Raw genomic sequence first — 14,274 nt, 5'->3', positions numbered from 1 at the left:
ATATTTTGTCTCGTTCCTAAGATTTATTTATTTGATAGGAATCAACAATATCTCATAATGAAAAATTAGGAACTAAAAATCATTTAAGGAATTAATTTTAAACTTATTTCGTAGGTATATATATATATATATATATATATATATATATATATATATATATATATATATATATATATATATATATATATATATATATATATATATATATATAATCTAAAGTAATATACTTCCTTTTTATTAAATATACATATAGTTTATTGTTATAAAATTTAAAATATTTAATTAATAATTTGATCTCTACTTATATTTATATTTTTTTGTTTCTATTTATATTTTTTTTTTATTTTTTTACTCAATTAAATTCCTATATTTTTAATAAAGTTAATTTGGTCTTATTTGTTATTAAAGTTAGATAATTAGATTAGTGAAAAACATAACATGAAACAAAGTTACGTTTTTTTTCTTCTTCTTTTTCTATGACTCTCCTCTTATTTGTTTTAGAAAATGAATTTGTGACAATGAATTTGAAGACAAATAAAAGTAAAAATGAAATTATTTGGATTAAGAGAAATATAGTGATAAATGAATAAATTTGAGATAAAAGTTTATAAAAATTATTGAGTTATATGATGAGTTTGATAAATTAAAAAATTTATTTAATTGATAAAAATGGTAGACTACTTTTTATCTTGATCATAAAAATAATTTAAAATAAATTATAATTAATATAAATTATGTTAGAATGAAATGTGAGTTATTATTTTGAAAAGAACTATATTAAATTAAAATAACATTAGTAGAAAACAAATTGAAACAAAATATTTGTGATTAATTTAAATAAGATTAACTAATATACTTACTCTTCAAATATATATATATATATATATATATATATATATATATATATATATATATATATATGGGGTTTGCTAACTCGCGTAGGCCTGTTTTTCAGTTGGTACATTTTAGCAATGTGTACCGGGTTTTAGTAGACAAAAATATCCTTATATACCATGGATTCTAAGTTTTAAGGTTAAGGGTATTTTAATAATTTTCATTCTCAAAACTTAAAAAAAAAAAAAGAAACCCCCCAAACCCTTACTCACCTCTCTCATTCCTCTCAATCCTTTCTCTTTCATCTCTCTCACTCCAACATTTTCTCTGTCATCCCTAGTGTAGCCCCAATTGAAGGCGAAGGTTCATTCAAGATCTCTTCAATTTCACCATCTTCACTAATTTCTCTAATTTCATTATCTGCATATGTTGAATCATCATCTCTAAAAAAACTCTCCAGGCCAATTACCAATTCTTTCGGATGTTATTATGCTTATGAAAATTAGATAAAATTATATACGACAAAAAATTATAAAATGAAAACTCATTATAAAGTCATTTTTTGTAAGAAATTGTTTAACAACGAGTCTTTTTTATTTTTTCCAAGCCAATTACCAATTCCTTTGATGTCATTATGCTTGTGAAAATTAGATAAAATTACATAAGACAAAAATTATAAAATAAAAACTCATTATAAAATCATTTTTTGTAAAAAAATTGTTTAACAACAAGTATTTCTGATTTTTTCCAGGCCAATTACCAATTCCTTTGATGTCATTATGCTTGTGAAAATTAGATAAAATTAGATAAGACAAAAATTATAAAATAAAAACTCATTATAAAATCATTTTTTGTAAAAAATTGTTTAACAACAAGTATTTCTGATTTTTTCCAGGTCAATTACCAATTCATTTATGCTTGTGAAAATTGGATGATAAGACAAAAATTATAAGATCAAAACTCATTATAAAATCATTTGTAAGATTGTTTAATTGTTGCTACAGTAGGGATGACAAAGAAAAGATTGGAGTGAGAAAGATGAAAGAGAAAGGGTTGATAGGAATGAGAGGGGTGAGTAAAGGTTTGGGGTTTTTTTTTTTTTTCTAGTTTTGAGAATGAAAATTATTAAAATACCCTTAACCTTAAAACTTAGAATCCATGGTATATAAGGATATTTTTGTCTACTAAAACCCGGTACACATTGCTAAAATGTACCAACTGAAAAACAGGCGTACGCGCGTTAGCAAACCCCTATATATATATATATATATATAACTCAATAGAACAAATTTAACTCAATATATTTTAGTCATTTAATTATTCACACAACATAAATCCTTTAAATCAAATATTTCACTCAAATGCTCAAAATCAACTTGTTCCGATCCTAAGTTTGTTGAGTGATGATGTTAAGGTCAATCACCCCTTATTTGAGGTATTGTCTGTTTTGGAGTGTGAAGCTCCGTTACAGTTTTATTCTTAAAAAGTGTCTCAAATGGTGGAAGGAAGAATAAGTATTTAAATTGTTTTTGGTCTCGACTTCTAAGCGATGTGAGACTAATGGATATGATAGAAACAAAAGCCCCCTTAGTCGAGGTATAAGGGGAAGGAGGGTTCATCCCTAATGGAGGGCTTAAGGACTGATGATTCATCTTAGAACCTTGTTATCAGCCTCACTGTGTGCGCCAATGTTATGATCCCAAGTCTGTTGAGTTACATCATTAGGGTTAACCACCCCTTATCCGAAGAATTTTCTACTTTGGAGTTTGTGCTCTTTCACGGTTTGGTCCTTAAAAGGCACCAGTGGAAGGAGAAATGAGTATTTAATTTGTCTAAGGTCTCAACTTGTAAGTAATGTGGAACTATTGGGTGTGATAGGAAGAAATCAAGCCCACAAATGCAACACACCAGCCTACTTAATAAACCCACACAAGTGGCACTTTTCCCTACCTAGACGATAACATTAAGTTAGCCCGCACAAGCGGCACCAAGCCTACCTAATTTGATAAGTAAAACTTGCTTAGATAAGCAACATTAGATCCTTCCTAAGTTAATAATTCAAAGTGCCCAAGACAACATCCCTAGTTAAAGACTGTTAAAGAAAAAATCGTCTATATGTTCAAAAGCTCTCATGTTTTGAAGTTTAATCAAATAACATTGAAACGGGATAATTATCAGAAAATAACCTAGGGTGAAAACACAAGACAAGAGCTTGAACCCCAAACATAGAAAACTTAGAAAAACACTTAGGTCGTAGGAAATAAAAAAACATCTAGGCTAAAATACCCAGACTCATGGCTAAACAATGTTATGCCTAAAAGCATCCAAGAGAGATTGAGTTAAACGTTCAATGCTTATAGTACCTTGAATAGGTATTCAGCCTCTCTCGAAAACAAAATGGGTCTGACAAAACCTATTAAAAGACTTAATGATTAAAATGTGTAAGAAAGCTTAAGCAAATTAAACGCTATATGTCTAAAAAGAGACAAAAGCCAAAGAAAAGTTTACTTGACTAAATGATGTCATGAGCTTAACGAGCACCTCATCTTATGATCAAGTATATATCCATGCTTGGTATCTTTAGAGAAAAGCTTAATTTAAAAATGCTACCCAGGGTAGAAAATAAAAAACACTTTATTGTTTTGAGCAAGCATTAAATGACATTAAATATTCAATGTTCAAAAACAACAAAAGTTATAAGAGAAGACATATCTGTTGCATGCACAATTTACTCTAGTTTTGCAGATAAACTATACTACACACATCCACGGTGCTACAAATCAAATATAAAAAAGGGGATGTTAGAGACAAAGAAAATATTCACAGAATGTTTCTCATTGGAAGCAAAGTCTAAAAAGATCGTACAACCTACTCCAAACAAAGGACTGAAAAAGCATGTCTACTCTCATAAAGTTAACTTACGCAATAGTTGTTGTGAAAAGAAGAAAGACAAAGCACAAGTATCAAGACTAAAAACTACAAACTCAGTCTAACGGACATATATACATGAAGCCATAAATATAATATCTCTCAAGAAGAAAATCAAGAGGATAACTTAAGAGCATAAGAAAAGAAAATCTTACAACGATATATTCATCCTGAAAAGAAGAAGAGAAAGAGCTCAAGAAAAAGAATACATTTGAGTTGAAGAAAAAAAAAGAAGAGAAGAGAAAAAGAGAAAGAGATACTTTCAAGCTTCATTGTTATATTGCTTACGATTGTAAGAGAGAAGAGAGAAACACTTGCGAGTGTTTAGACTGTTTTGTATTATAATCAAATCCTCTATGTGAGAGATATAGTTTGAACTACTTGTAAACAATCGTTGATTACAATTCTGAAAAGAATGAAAATACTGACAACTGAACTCTATTTGAGTTGAGGAATCTTAGCAAGGTTGCTAAGTACTAGGAGTGGTGCGAATACTCAAAGAAATCTCGGCTAAGGTTACTGAGTAGTAAGAGTGGTGTTAATACTCAAAGAAAATCTCAGGGGGGTTACTAAGTACCAGGAGTGGTGCAAATACTCAAAGGAAATCTCGGTGAGGTTGCTGAGTACCAGGAGTGGTGCTAATACTCATTTGTAATCGGGTGAAGATTATAGTGGAACCCTAAGTTGTCCCCAGGTTGGGTTTTAGCAGGAAAGGTTTTAACGAGGCACAAAGTTACTTAGACAGTAACATATGTAAAGTTGTCAAATAAGGCACCAACTTACCTAAACAATAATAGAAGAAAAGCCTTCCAACCAGGCACCGAGTTATCTAAATGATAACATAAACAAAAGCCTTCAAACAAGGAACAAAGTTACTTAGTTAGTAACATAAGCAAAGTCCTCAAACGAGGCACTCGAGTTAATTAGATAGTAACATAAGCAAAGCCCTCAAGCAAGGCACAAAGTTACTTAGACAATAACATAAGAAAATCTCTCAAATGAGGAACTCGAGTTACTTAAATAGTAACATAAGAAAATCCTTCAAATGAGGCACCAATTTATATAGAAGGTAACATAAACGAGAGCCCTCAAACGAGGCACCCGAGTGACTTAAACAGTAACATAAGTAAAGTCGTCAAATGACACATTCAAGTTACTTAAACAGTCCTCAAACGAGGCACTCGAGTGGCTTAAACAGTAACATAAGTAAAGCCGTCAAATGACACATTTAAGTTACTTAAACAATAACATAAGCAAAGCCATCAAACGAGATATTGAGTTACTTAGACAATAACATAAGCAAAGCCCTCATACGAGGAATCCAAGTTACTTAGACAGTAACATAAGTAAAGCCCTCAAACGAGATACTCGAGTTACTTTGATAATAACATAGGTGAAGCCCTAAAACGAGACACCACGTTACTTAGACAATATATACCCTTGAATGAGGTAGCAAGTTACTTAGATAGTAACATAAGAAAAATCCTCAAATGAGACACCAAGTTATCTAGATGGTAACATAAGCAAAGCCCTTAAACGAGACACTCGAGTTACTTAGACAATAACACAAGTAAAACCATCAAATGAGGCACCCAATTTACTTAGACAGTAACATAAAGAAAGCCTGCAAACGAGGCAACTGAGTTACTTACACAATATCACAAGCAAAACCTTCAAACAAGGCACCCGAGTTACTTAAACAATAACATAAGTAAAGCTCTCAAATGAGGCACCCGAGTTATTAGACAATAACACAAATAAAAGTACATAAATGTGGCACTCGCGTTACATAGACATTAGCATAAACAAATGACCACATAGGCGACACCTCAGCCTACATACCTAGATGGTAGCATCAAGTTAAGCTCGCTCACGCGACACCCGAGCCTACCTAAGGCTCTAGCACAAATCATGCTCGCAAGTGTAGCACCCAAGCCTACCTAAGATGGTAACATAAGTTAAGCCCACACAGATGAAACCATAGCCTACCTATAACACCACATTAAGCCCGTTTAGGCGGCACCCGAGCCTGCCTAAGTCGGCAAGCAAAACTTGCTTAGATAAGCGACATTAAATCCTATCTAAGTTAATAATTCAAAGCTCTCAAGACAACATCCATGGTCAAAGATGACTATCCATAACTTTGTAAAACGGTCAATCCACTTATGAAGTCAAAGATGGCCACAACCAAATGACTCATCAAGTTGCAAACATAAAGTCAGCTACAACTTGACCAAATGGCCAGTTGCAATCATAACAATCACTCCTTTTACACTAATCAAACTTCCAAGCTTGGAGGGGCTTATGTATGTACCCCACCCAACAAATATACTAAGTAACATGGTCCAACAAGGCTAATTAAGTATTATTAACTTAAAGTGGGTAAATAATATTCTAAGAGGTATTTGTTGGTGCAATTATCATATATTAACAAAATATGTGATTAAATCTCGGTGGTTTGATTATATTATAATATCTTTTAATACCAGATATCAATATAATATGTGGTTAATCACGTAAAATATTGCATTAATTTTATTATTATGCTAATTTAACATATAAATGATAAGTTGTTATATTTGTTTATATTATCTTGATATTATTAGTTTTTATAACAAATCTCACAAGGTCTATCAACCTTGTAAATACAAATAATATTTTACTAGAAAATGCACACATTCTCATATTCATTACTTTATTCTCATAGATTTTAAAAATCTCTTACTAAATTGAACGTCGAAAAGTCTTTTGCAGGTAAACCTTCTCCCTCTACACAATAAGGGTTTTGGTTCCAATTGTCATAAGGAGCATTCAAACCACCATTTTTTTGGATCTTGTCACCTATTCAAAAATATACACGAAATATCTCCATCAAAATAAATGTAATGGCGATTACTTTACTCGTACATCCAAATCAGATAACTTATAAAGATAACTTATAATGATACTTTAAAAAGAACTAGTTTTCCTTACATGTCTTTGTTCAAATTAAATTTTTGGCTAAAACATAAACTTATTCAACATTAAGGACATGGAAAAAGTATCAAACATGACAAAATTTTAGTATATGATAAAATAAGTTGGATAATTATTTTTCGACCCTATCACTTAAGAGAATAAAAAAATTATAGAGTAAATAGAAAAAATGTTTAAAAATTTGGTCAATTCCTTGACTTTTCATTTGTTGTGAGGTGCGTGATCTAAAATACAAAATATTGAAGATAAAATTTCATAAGGAGTAAGAGAAGAAAATAAACAACGATAAAAAAAGAGATAGCTTATATATAATCATTATATAAAGAAAATTATAAACATAACCCTTTCAATCTTTTTACACCTAAAAAAAACTATAGTATTTTTATTTTTCTACTTCATTTATTTAATCTTAAAATATAATACCTTTTTTTTTTGTTAGTAAGTAGAAAACTTAAATAATACAGTTTATAAAAGTACATAATTTTAAAAGAATGATTGAAATTAAAAAAATGTGTTATATTCGAAAACACGCAAAGAGAAATTGAACGTATTTTATTAAATAAAAAAACATTTTTATATATTAATAGATAAAATTGTATAATTAAAAAATAGAATAATGATAATTAAAAAAACATATCCTTTTGAAAAGATAAAATTGTTTAAGAAAAAGAGGATACTAAGAGTGATTAAAAAAATGTATCCCTTTATATACGTTGGTATAACTTTTAAAGTATGAATAAATTAAAAACCATATTGTAAATTAATTTTAAAATAATTATTTCAAAAATTAAAACCTACTATATTACAACAATTGTTTTAGAATATAAGCACACTGTAGTGAAATTTATTTAACTTATATAAAAAATAAATAAAAAATTAAAAAGAAAATTAAGTGAAAGAAGGAGAATTTTAAAGAGAGAAAGCTTATTTTTCTTTTTCATCTCATCTACTTATTCATATTCCTTCTTCGTAACTATCTATAAAAGATCATTCGCTTTCTTTTATCTCTCCTCTTCCATTATTTTATTTTTTTTACATATTTTAAGCTATATTTCTTTTAAATATAAATCTTAAAACAACAACTTTTAGGTTTAATTTTAAAGAATGTTTTAAACAAATGGTTGAATAATCCATTATTTGTATCAAGTATGACAACGATACTAAACTAAAGTTTCGTGTGACATTACAAAATCAATCAATTCTTTTAACAATTAAAACAAAATGATAGAATATTAGCAAGTGTAAGGTGTTGAAATTTCATTAGGGCATGCATGTTTTTTGTCTTGATTACATGAAGAGAAGTTGTTATATCTTCCAACATAAGAAAATGAAGGTTATGATTTGAAAATGAATGGATATTCAGAATTTTGTTGATACTACTTTTGATCAATTCTTCTTTTCTTCATCTTGGTTCTGATCATTGTGGTTGTCGTCTCGATCTTTGTGAGATTGCTTGTCTTCATTACTATCTTCTTCTTCTTCTTCTTCTTCAGTAGAAGTAATTTTTTTGGTGGGTTGTGGTTCATCCTCTTCTACTCTCTTCCTTCCCAAAAATTCAACTGCTGTAACTACATCACTGATTAAAGGTCGAGTTTCATCTTCTTCTTGGAGACACATTGCTGCCACTGCTAAAGCTTGGTATAAACTTTTTACAGGATACTCGCATTTTAACAATGGATCTGCCATTTGTGTAAACTTCTTCCTATCTTTTAAGAGTGGTTGTGCCTGAAGAGAAGCATATATCCTAATTAGTTCATGTTTTTTTCTTTTTCAAATGATATTTTTCACACTTTCATATAGCTAGTCAATCAAAATTGTTGAATAAAGAATTTTTTTATATGTTAAATTATTCTATTATAATATTAAATTAGTTTATTATAATTAATAATTAAAATTTAATTTATAAATATTAATGATTTAAATTATAATAGTAATAATATTTTTAAAGTAATAAAATATGAAAGAATTAATTTATTAAAGTATTTATATTTTAATTTTTAATTTAAAAAATGTGGTCTTTCTATCTTATTTTCAACTGATTAATTTGATGGGCTAGTCAGAAACTGATTTTGAAGTTGAAAACTTCAATTCGACCAATGAAATTTTGGTAGGAGGATATTTTGCTAAGGAAATAGTATGAAGTCACATAAGAAAGTTCTGAAAACATACCCAAAGAACTAAATTTTGCTCTTCTTCTGGTCTTGAATATTCAATGACTCTTCTTCCCGTGATCATCTCCAAAAGCACCACTCCATAGCTATAGACATCTGATTTTGTAGTCAATTGCCCTGTTGATGCATACTCAGGAGCACAATATCCATATGTTCCCATCACTCTGGTAGACACATGTTTTTTGTCTCCTGTTGGACCAAGCTTTGCAAGTCCAAAATCAGAGAGTTTTGGATTGAAGTTTTCATCTAACAATATGTTTGATGCTTTGAAATCACGATATATCACTGGAGGATTTGCTTGGTCATGCAGATATTCAAGTCCTTTTGCTGCACCTTCTGCAATTTTCATTCTGGTATGCCAATCCAAAGCCTTTGCTCCTTCAGGTAAGTCTGAAAATTCATTAATAACATTATATTCTTGTTAAATCATACAGTGAAAACTTACTTTATTTATTTCATTTACTCACCAAGTAAGTGATCTTCTAGAGAACCATTGACCATGTATTCATACACCAAAATTCTATGTTCTCCTTCAGCACAATACCCTATCAAGTTGACAAGATTAGGATGGTGCAAAAGGCTCAAAATTAAAACCTCTACAAGAAATTCTCTGGTTCCTTGAAATCCATTTCTGTCAAGTTGCTTCACAGCAACATTCTGCATGTGACAAAACTTTGAAGGTTAGTCAAAACTTGGATATAATTTCTTCCTTTTAACACTATTTCAAAGAGAAGTTAAAGTAATTAATACTTGATTAGTGGTTTTAAGGTGTCCTTTGTATACCCTCCCAAACCCTCCTTCACCAATCATGTTGTCAGGGTGAAAGTTCTGAGTTGCAGCACATATCTCACGATAAGAAATTATCTTAGAGCTAATGTTTCCTTTCCCAAGCCTTGCTATCTCATCTGTTATGAACTTTCTCTTGCCACTATCTACAACACAAAAATTCTTCAAGTTTTCAGCATTCATATTTTTCTTTCACAAATGATAAACTTGCAAAGAAATGAGACAAACTCTTTCCTTTCAAATCTTTTTTATTTTACACTTGTTGTAAGATTTGATGAGGTTTACATAACCTGTGCACCACAATTTTAATTGTTCTAACATCACATTTTGTTTTTCATTTTAGACCAAAATTTAAGAGATTTTGAATAGTTTTAGCAAATTATCATAAAAAAACACTATTTTTGCAACATTTTAGCCTCTAAATCATACAATTCGATCTATATGAATAGAAAATGCAATTAAAAAACCCTAATGCAAAGTAAGAATAAGAAACATAATTATGAAAAAAATGTAATTCAAAACCTGTACATACAACAAAAATAAGAGCAATAATTATGACAACTCATCACCTGATTTAAAAGAGATGTTAGAAAATGAGGTGACACTTCTATCTTCGTATTCTCTTTCTTTCTTAATGCTCTTCTTCAATGTCTTCTTGTTGAGCCTCTTTTGCGAAGCACAACAAGGAAATAAACTCATTTTCTTTTTTCAAAATTTGATTTGATCAAAGCTCCATTTTCAAAGTTTTAGAAACTTATTGCATTGGCTTTCGAAACCCTTCTCTTATGCAAATGTTACGTACCCAGCAATATCCAACACCCCAAAAGTGCCTTAAAATCTTTGTTTGATTGTTATTGATTCAAACCTTGTTCTGCAAAATACCATGCAAATATTCTAGATTCTGAGAATCTGTCATCTCACATGGTTTCTTTTGCTTCTTCAAGGCATATGAGCATGGAATAGATATTAAGACATAGTCAAATTTGCCAATAACAAAAATAGACAAAGTGAGTTATCATGCTATGGCTCTTGTTCGGTAACATCTATCTGTTACAACAATTTTAATTTAAATGATTTGTTGCATGTCTTCTCACTTGTGATTCCAACTAACTCCTTTAAATATATAATATTGTTCTATTATCTTTCAGGCCAAGAGCTTATTTAAGGTAAAATAAAAATGATTTTATTATAGAACAACTTAGTGGTTATTTTGAGTTAAAAAAAAGAAATTTTAACTCACGTCTGTTTACAATAAATTTTTTTTAAAAACAAATTGATTTAATGAGTATTTTTCAGCTTTTGATTACTTTTTAAAAGTTGTTAAAATTGACTATTTTTTGTAAACAGGTACTTTTTTCCGTGACACGAATAAAATAAAGTCAAACAAATAAATTTTTAATAGAAAGAAAAAATGCCATTTTTAATAATGAAAATTTACTGAGAATACAAAATTTCCAATATGCTTTTCAATAGGGCAATAAATTTCTAAATGATAAAACGCAGTGTCAATAAGATGTGTCATTTCAATATTGAACAAACTTCATTGTTAAGTAGAATTTGCTCCGTAGACCCGTCAATTTGGCTTAATTTTGAATCACGTGGGGTCAAAAAAATCTACACAATAAAAAAGTCCTATAGGACCGATCCATGAATTTCTTTTAGAAAAATTATTAATACAAGAAAAATATAATTAATTTCTAATTATTTGTAAATATAAATATTTTTAATTTGTCAAATACTTATATACAAACATTTTAATAAATATAGATTTTAATAAACTAAATTGTTTTTATATATAAGAAAATTATACAGCCACATAAAAGGTGATCATATGAAGAAGAATGTGAGAATTTGTAGGAAAAAAGAGGATAATTTTAGAGAGAAGCTAGAGAGAAGAGGAGAAAAGAAGGTTTCAGAATTTTAGAAAGATAGTGGCACTAAATTTTAAAATTTTACTTTATATACTACTCTAAAAAATCATTCGGTCAACTCTGTTGCTCACACCTATCTTCCAAATCTCTTACACATACACCTGGCTTCCACTCTCTACTGAAATTAAGAGTTGTGACAAGAATCCTTAAATTATATATGTATGATTAAAAAAATTACAAGAATAGAAAAATGAGAAACTAATAAATTACATGCATGTTATACAATTGAATTAATAACCACTAGCGTAGAAAATGCATATAATCTCTAAGTATTCTAATAGTAATAAATTAGTGAATATAAAGAAATGATACATAATAAACCATTTAATATTATAAATAATTTATTGCTAATTTTGATAAAAAAATCATTTAAAAAGTAAGAAATTACTTACTTAAATATAAACGAAATATTATATATATATATATAATATTTGTAGAAACTGTATGTATGTATAGTAAATTAAATTATATTAGCTTATCCTTATTTTTTGTTTGTCCATGTTTCCGTTCGATTTTTCTCTTACGATGATCACCTTTTGGATGTGAGTAGAAGGGGAGGAGTGTTTGTTGGAGCAGGAGTTGAACAGCAAGAATCCTGCTATTTAGTTTATGATCGTTTGGTCATATTAATGTTTATAGTTTTGGGTGAACCATTCGGTCACCACTCTTGAATTAACTGATCAGTTATGGGTATAATTTTGCAGTAGTATAGGAAGTTTCTGTAAAAGTTTAAAATTTATTGTTATTTTGTAATAACTGTAAGGTTAACTTTATGGCCTATAATTGTTCTATCATATTATTAAATTATGACACATATATATAGTTTTATGCTATATTTTTGGGATGTTACTAGATGTTGATTATTTCACTTTCAAAGTATATGTTTTTCCATCATGTATACAAAAAATGTGAATAAAAAATAATATAAAATTCTATTTTCTATTCAAAATTTTAAAATATAATTTTATTAATTTAACGTGAAACTTCTATCTTTATGCTTAAATTTTTAATCATGTTGATTTTCTTCTTTATAGAATGAAAAGAAATTAAAAAACTATTAAAATGTTATAAAAAGTAAATAATATATAAAAAATCAGTTATTATCATAATATAAAAAAATTCACTTCTTATTAATTTAGTAATTCATTTATATCTTTTAAAATGTTTATTTGATTTTAAAGAAATTCAAAACAAATTAAGACAAAGAAATCATTTTATTTATTTAGCATAAATTTTTTTTTATAAAATGTACATTTAGTTAGAAAATATGTTAGAAGAAAGAACTCGAGTTTTTTTTTCTTTTTTTACAAAGTTAACAATTAATAAAATCATTAAATATTTGACATGGTGGTATAGTAATATATGAGAAATAATATAAAGTGTTATTTCATACATGAAGATTGTCATATATATGAGTATGATATAAAATATAAAAAAATATATTTTATTTAATATATGAAAACTCAAAACGTATGAAATGTTATTATATATTTTTTTTAATAACATAATAATAAGTATGATATAAGAATATTGATTTAAATATAATAAAATTACAATATATTAAACTATCTAATAAAATATATAATTTTATATGTGTAAAGAAATAATATTGTTTCTAAAAATTAATTAAAGTTTTGTAATTGGGCTAAATCCACCTTAATCCTAACCCTAACCTACTTGAGAGGGGACTATGGAGATTGGAGACTATTTTTGGCCACCACTTAAAGGATTTTTTAAATTGAAACTTTTTCAAAAATAGGTTAGGATTGAGCCATTGATCAAATTGACAACTAACAACGTACTCATCATAGTACTAAAATGTGAAGAGAAATGTTAGAATTGTCACACGAACTTTAGCCGCAAGAACCGGGTCTCCTTTAAATATTGCAAAAACTTAAAAGGGAGAGGAGAAAGAGCTCCCAAGGCATTGAAAACCATTACACGGAAAACATTAATTGCTTTAAAAAAATGTCCTTGTAACGTGGTTTTTTTTTTCAATTTGTTAATGTTTTTGAAAAAGAAAAAAAATAGCTTATTTTGAATGTCATCTTAGGATATTAGTGCAACATTAATTATTATTTCTATTATATATTTTATTTCGGTAGCATATTTCTATTAATTGGTAACTAAATGAAAATGAGAAATTAAAATGAACATTTTAAAATATGAATGGATATTATTAGAGTTGTCTAAAGGGGCCACCTGGTCCGTCCCACCACGGGTTGGTCACTTAGTGAATCAATCCAAGCTGACTCATTTATTAGCGAGCCAGTAAAATTCGAACCTGGCACGTGTTGTCTCAATTACAAATTTTTTTTAAATAAAAAAAATTACAAACTTTTTATAATTTAAATCTAAAGAAATTTCACTCCCAAAACATGAGTGTTTAATTAATTTTGAAAACAAGGAACTTAAATAATTTTTTCAAGCAAAATCAAAATAATAAATATTTTTTTATAAAATTAAAATTAAAATTAAATTTTAATAAAATAAAATTAGGTAGGTGGGTTGGTGGACCAACCTGGCTCACCACCGGTTCAACCTGGATGAGCCGAATTTAAATGAATCGGATTAAAATCTGACCTGCATAAAAAAAAATACAATTTTTTCAAACCCAATCCAGCTCAAACCTGTGGTAGACCGGATTA

The 14,274-nt window shown here is 28.4% G+C and overlaps 1 protein-coding gene across 1 annotated transcript; it reads right to left on the bottom strand.

The window, feature by feature from the left end:
- Positions 1-8,124: 8,124 nt before the first annotated feature.
- LOC148206325 (putative serine/threonine-protein kinase PBL23) lies at positions 8,125-10,554 on the bottom strand. Its single transcript, XM_088107651.1, has 5 exons — positions 10,265-10,554; positions 9,660-9,841; positions 9,377-9,566; positions 8,908-9,299; positions 8,125-8,463 (listed from the first exon to the last, which is right to left on the bottom strand). Exons 1-5 carry the CDS (start codon positions 10,392-10,394, stop codon positions 8,125-8,127), a joined length of 1,233 nt encoding a protein of 410 aa, XP_087963777.1. The 5' UTR covers positions 10,395-10,554.
- Positions 10,555-14,274: the final 3,720 nt, after the last annotated feature.

Source organism: Vigna umbellata, chromosome 1, assembly GCF_029865625.1.
Source record: "Vigna umbellata cultivar VRB3 chromosome 1, Vumbellata_1.0, whole genome shotgun sequence".
In the NCBI taxonomy this organism is placed as follows: domain Eukaryota; kingdom Viridiplantae; phylum Streptophyta; class Magnoliopsida; order Fabales; family Fabaceae; genus Vigna; species Vigna umbellata.
Note: the sequence above shows the minus strand (reverse complement) of the source record. Positions and strands in the feature narration are given on the sequence as shown.

Bases quoted from the DNA above. Each gene is read 5' to 3' on its own strand.
- LOC148206325 (XM_088107651.1), bottom strand. From the start codon at position 10,394: ATGAGTTTATTTCCTTGTTGTGCTTCGCAAAAGAGGCTCAACAAGAAG. The intron at 9,842-10,264 runs GTGATGAGTTGT...TTTGTGTTGTAG, and splicing joins TAACATCTCTTTTAAATCAG to ATAGTGGCAAGAGAAAGTTC. The intron at 8,464-8,907 runs GTATGTTTTCAG...GCTTCTCTTCAG, and splicing joins AGCAAAATTTAGTTCTTTGG to GCACAACCACTCTTAAAAGA.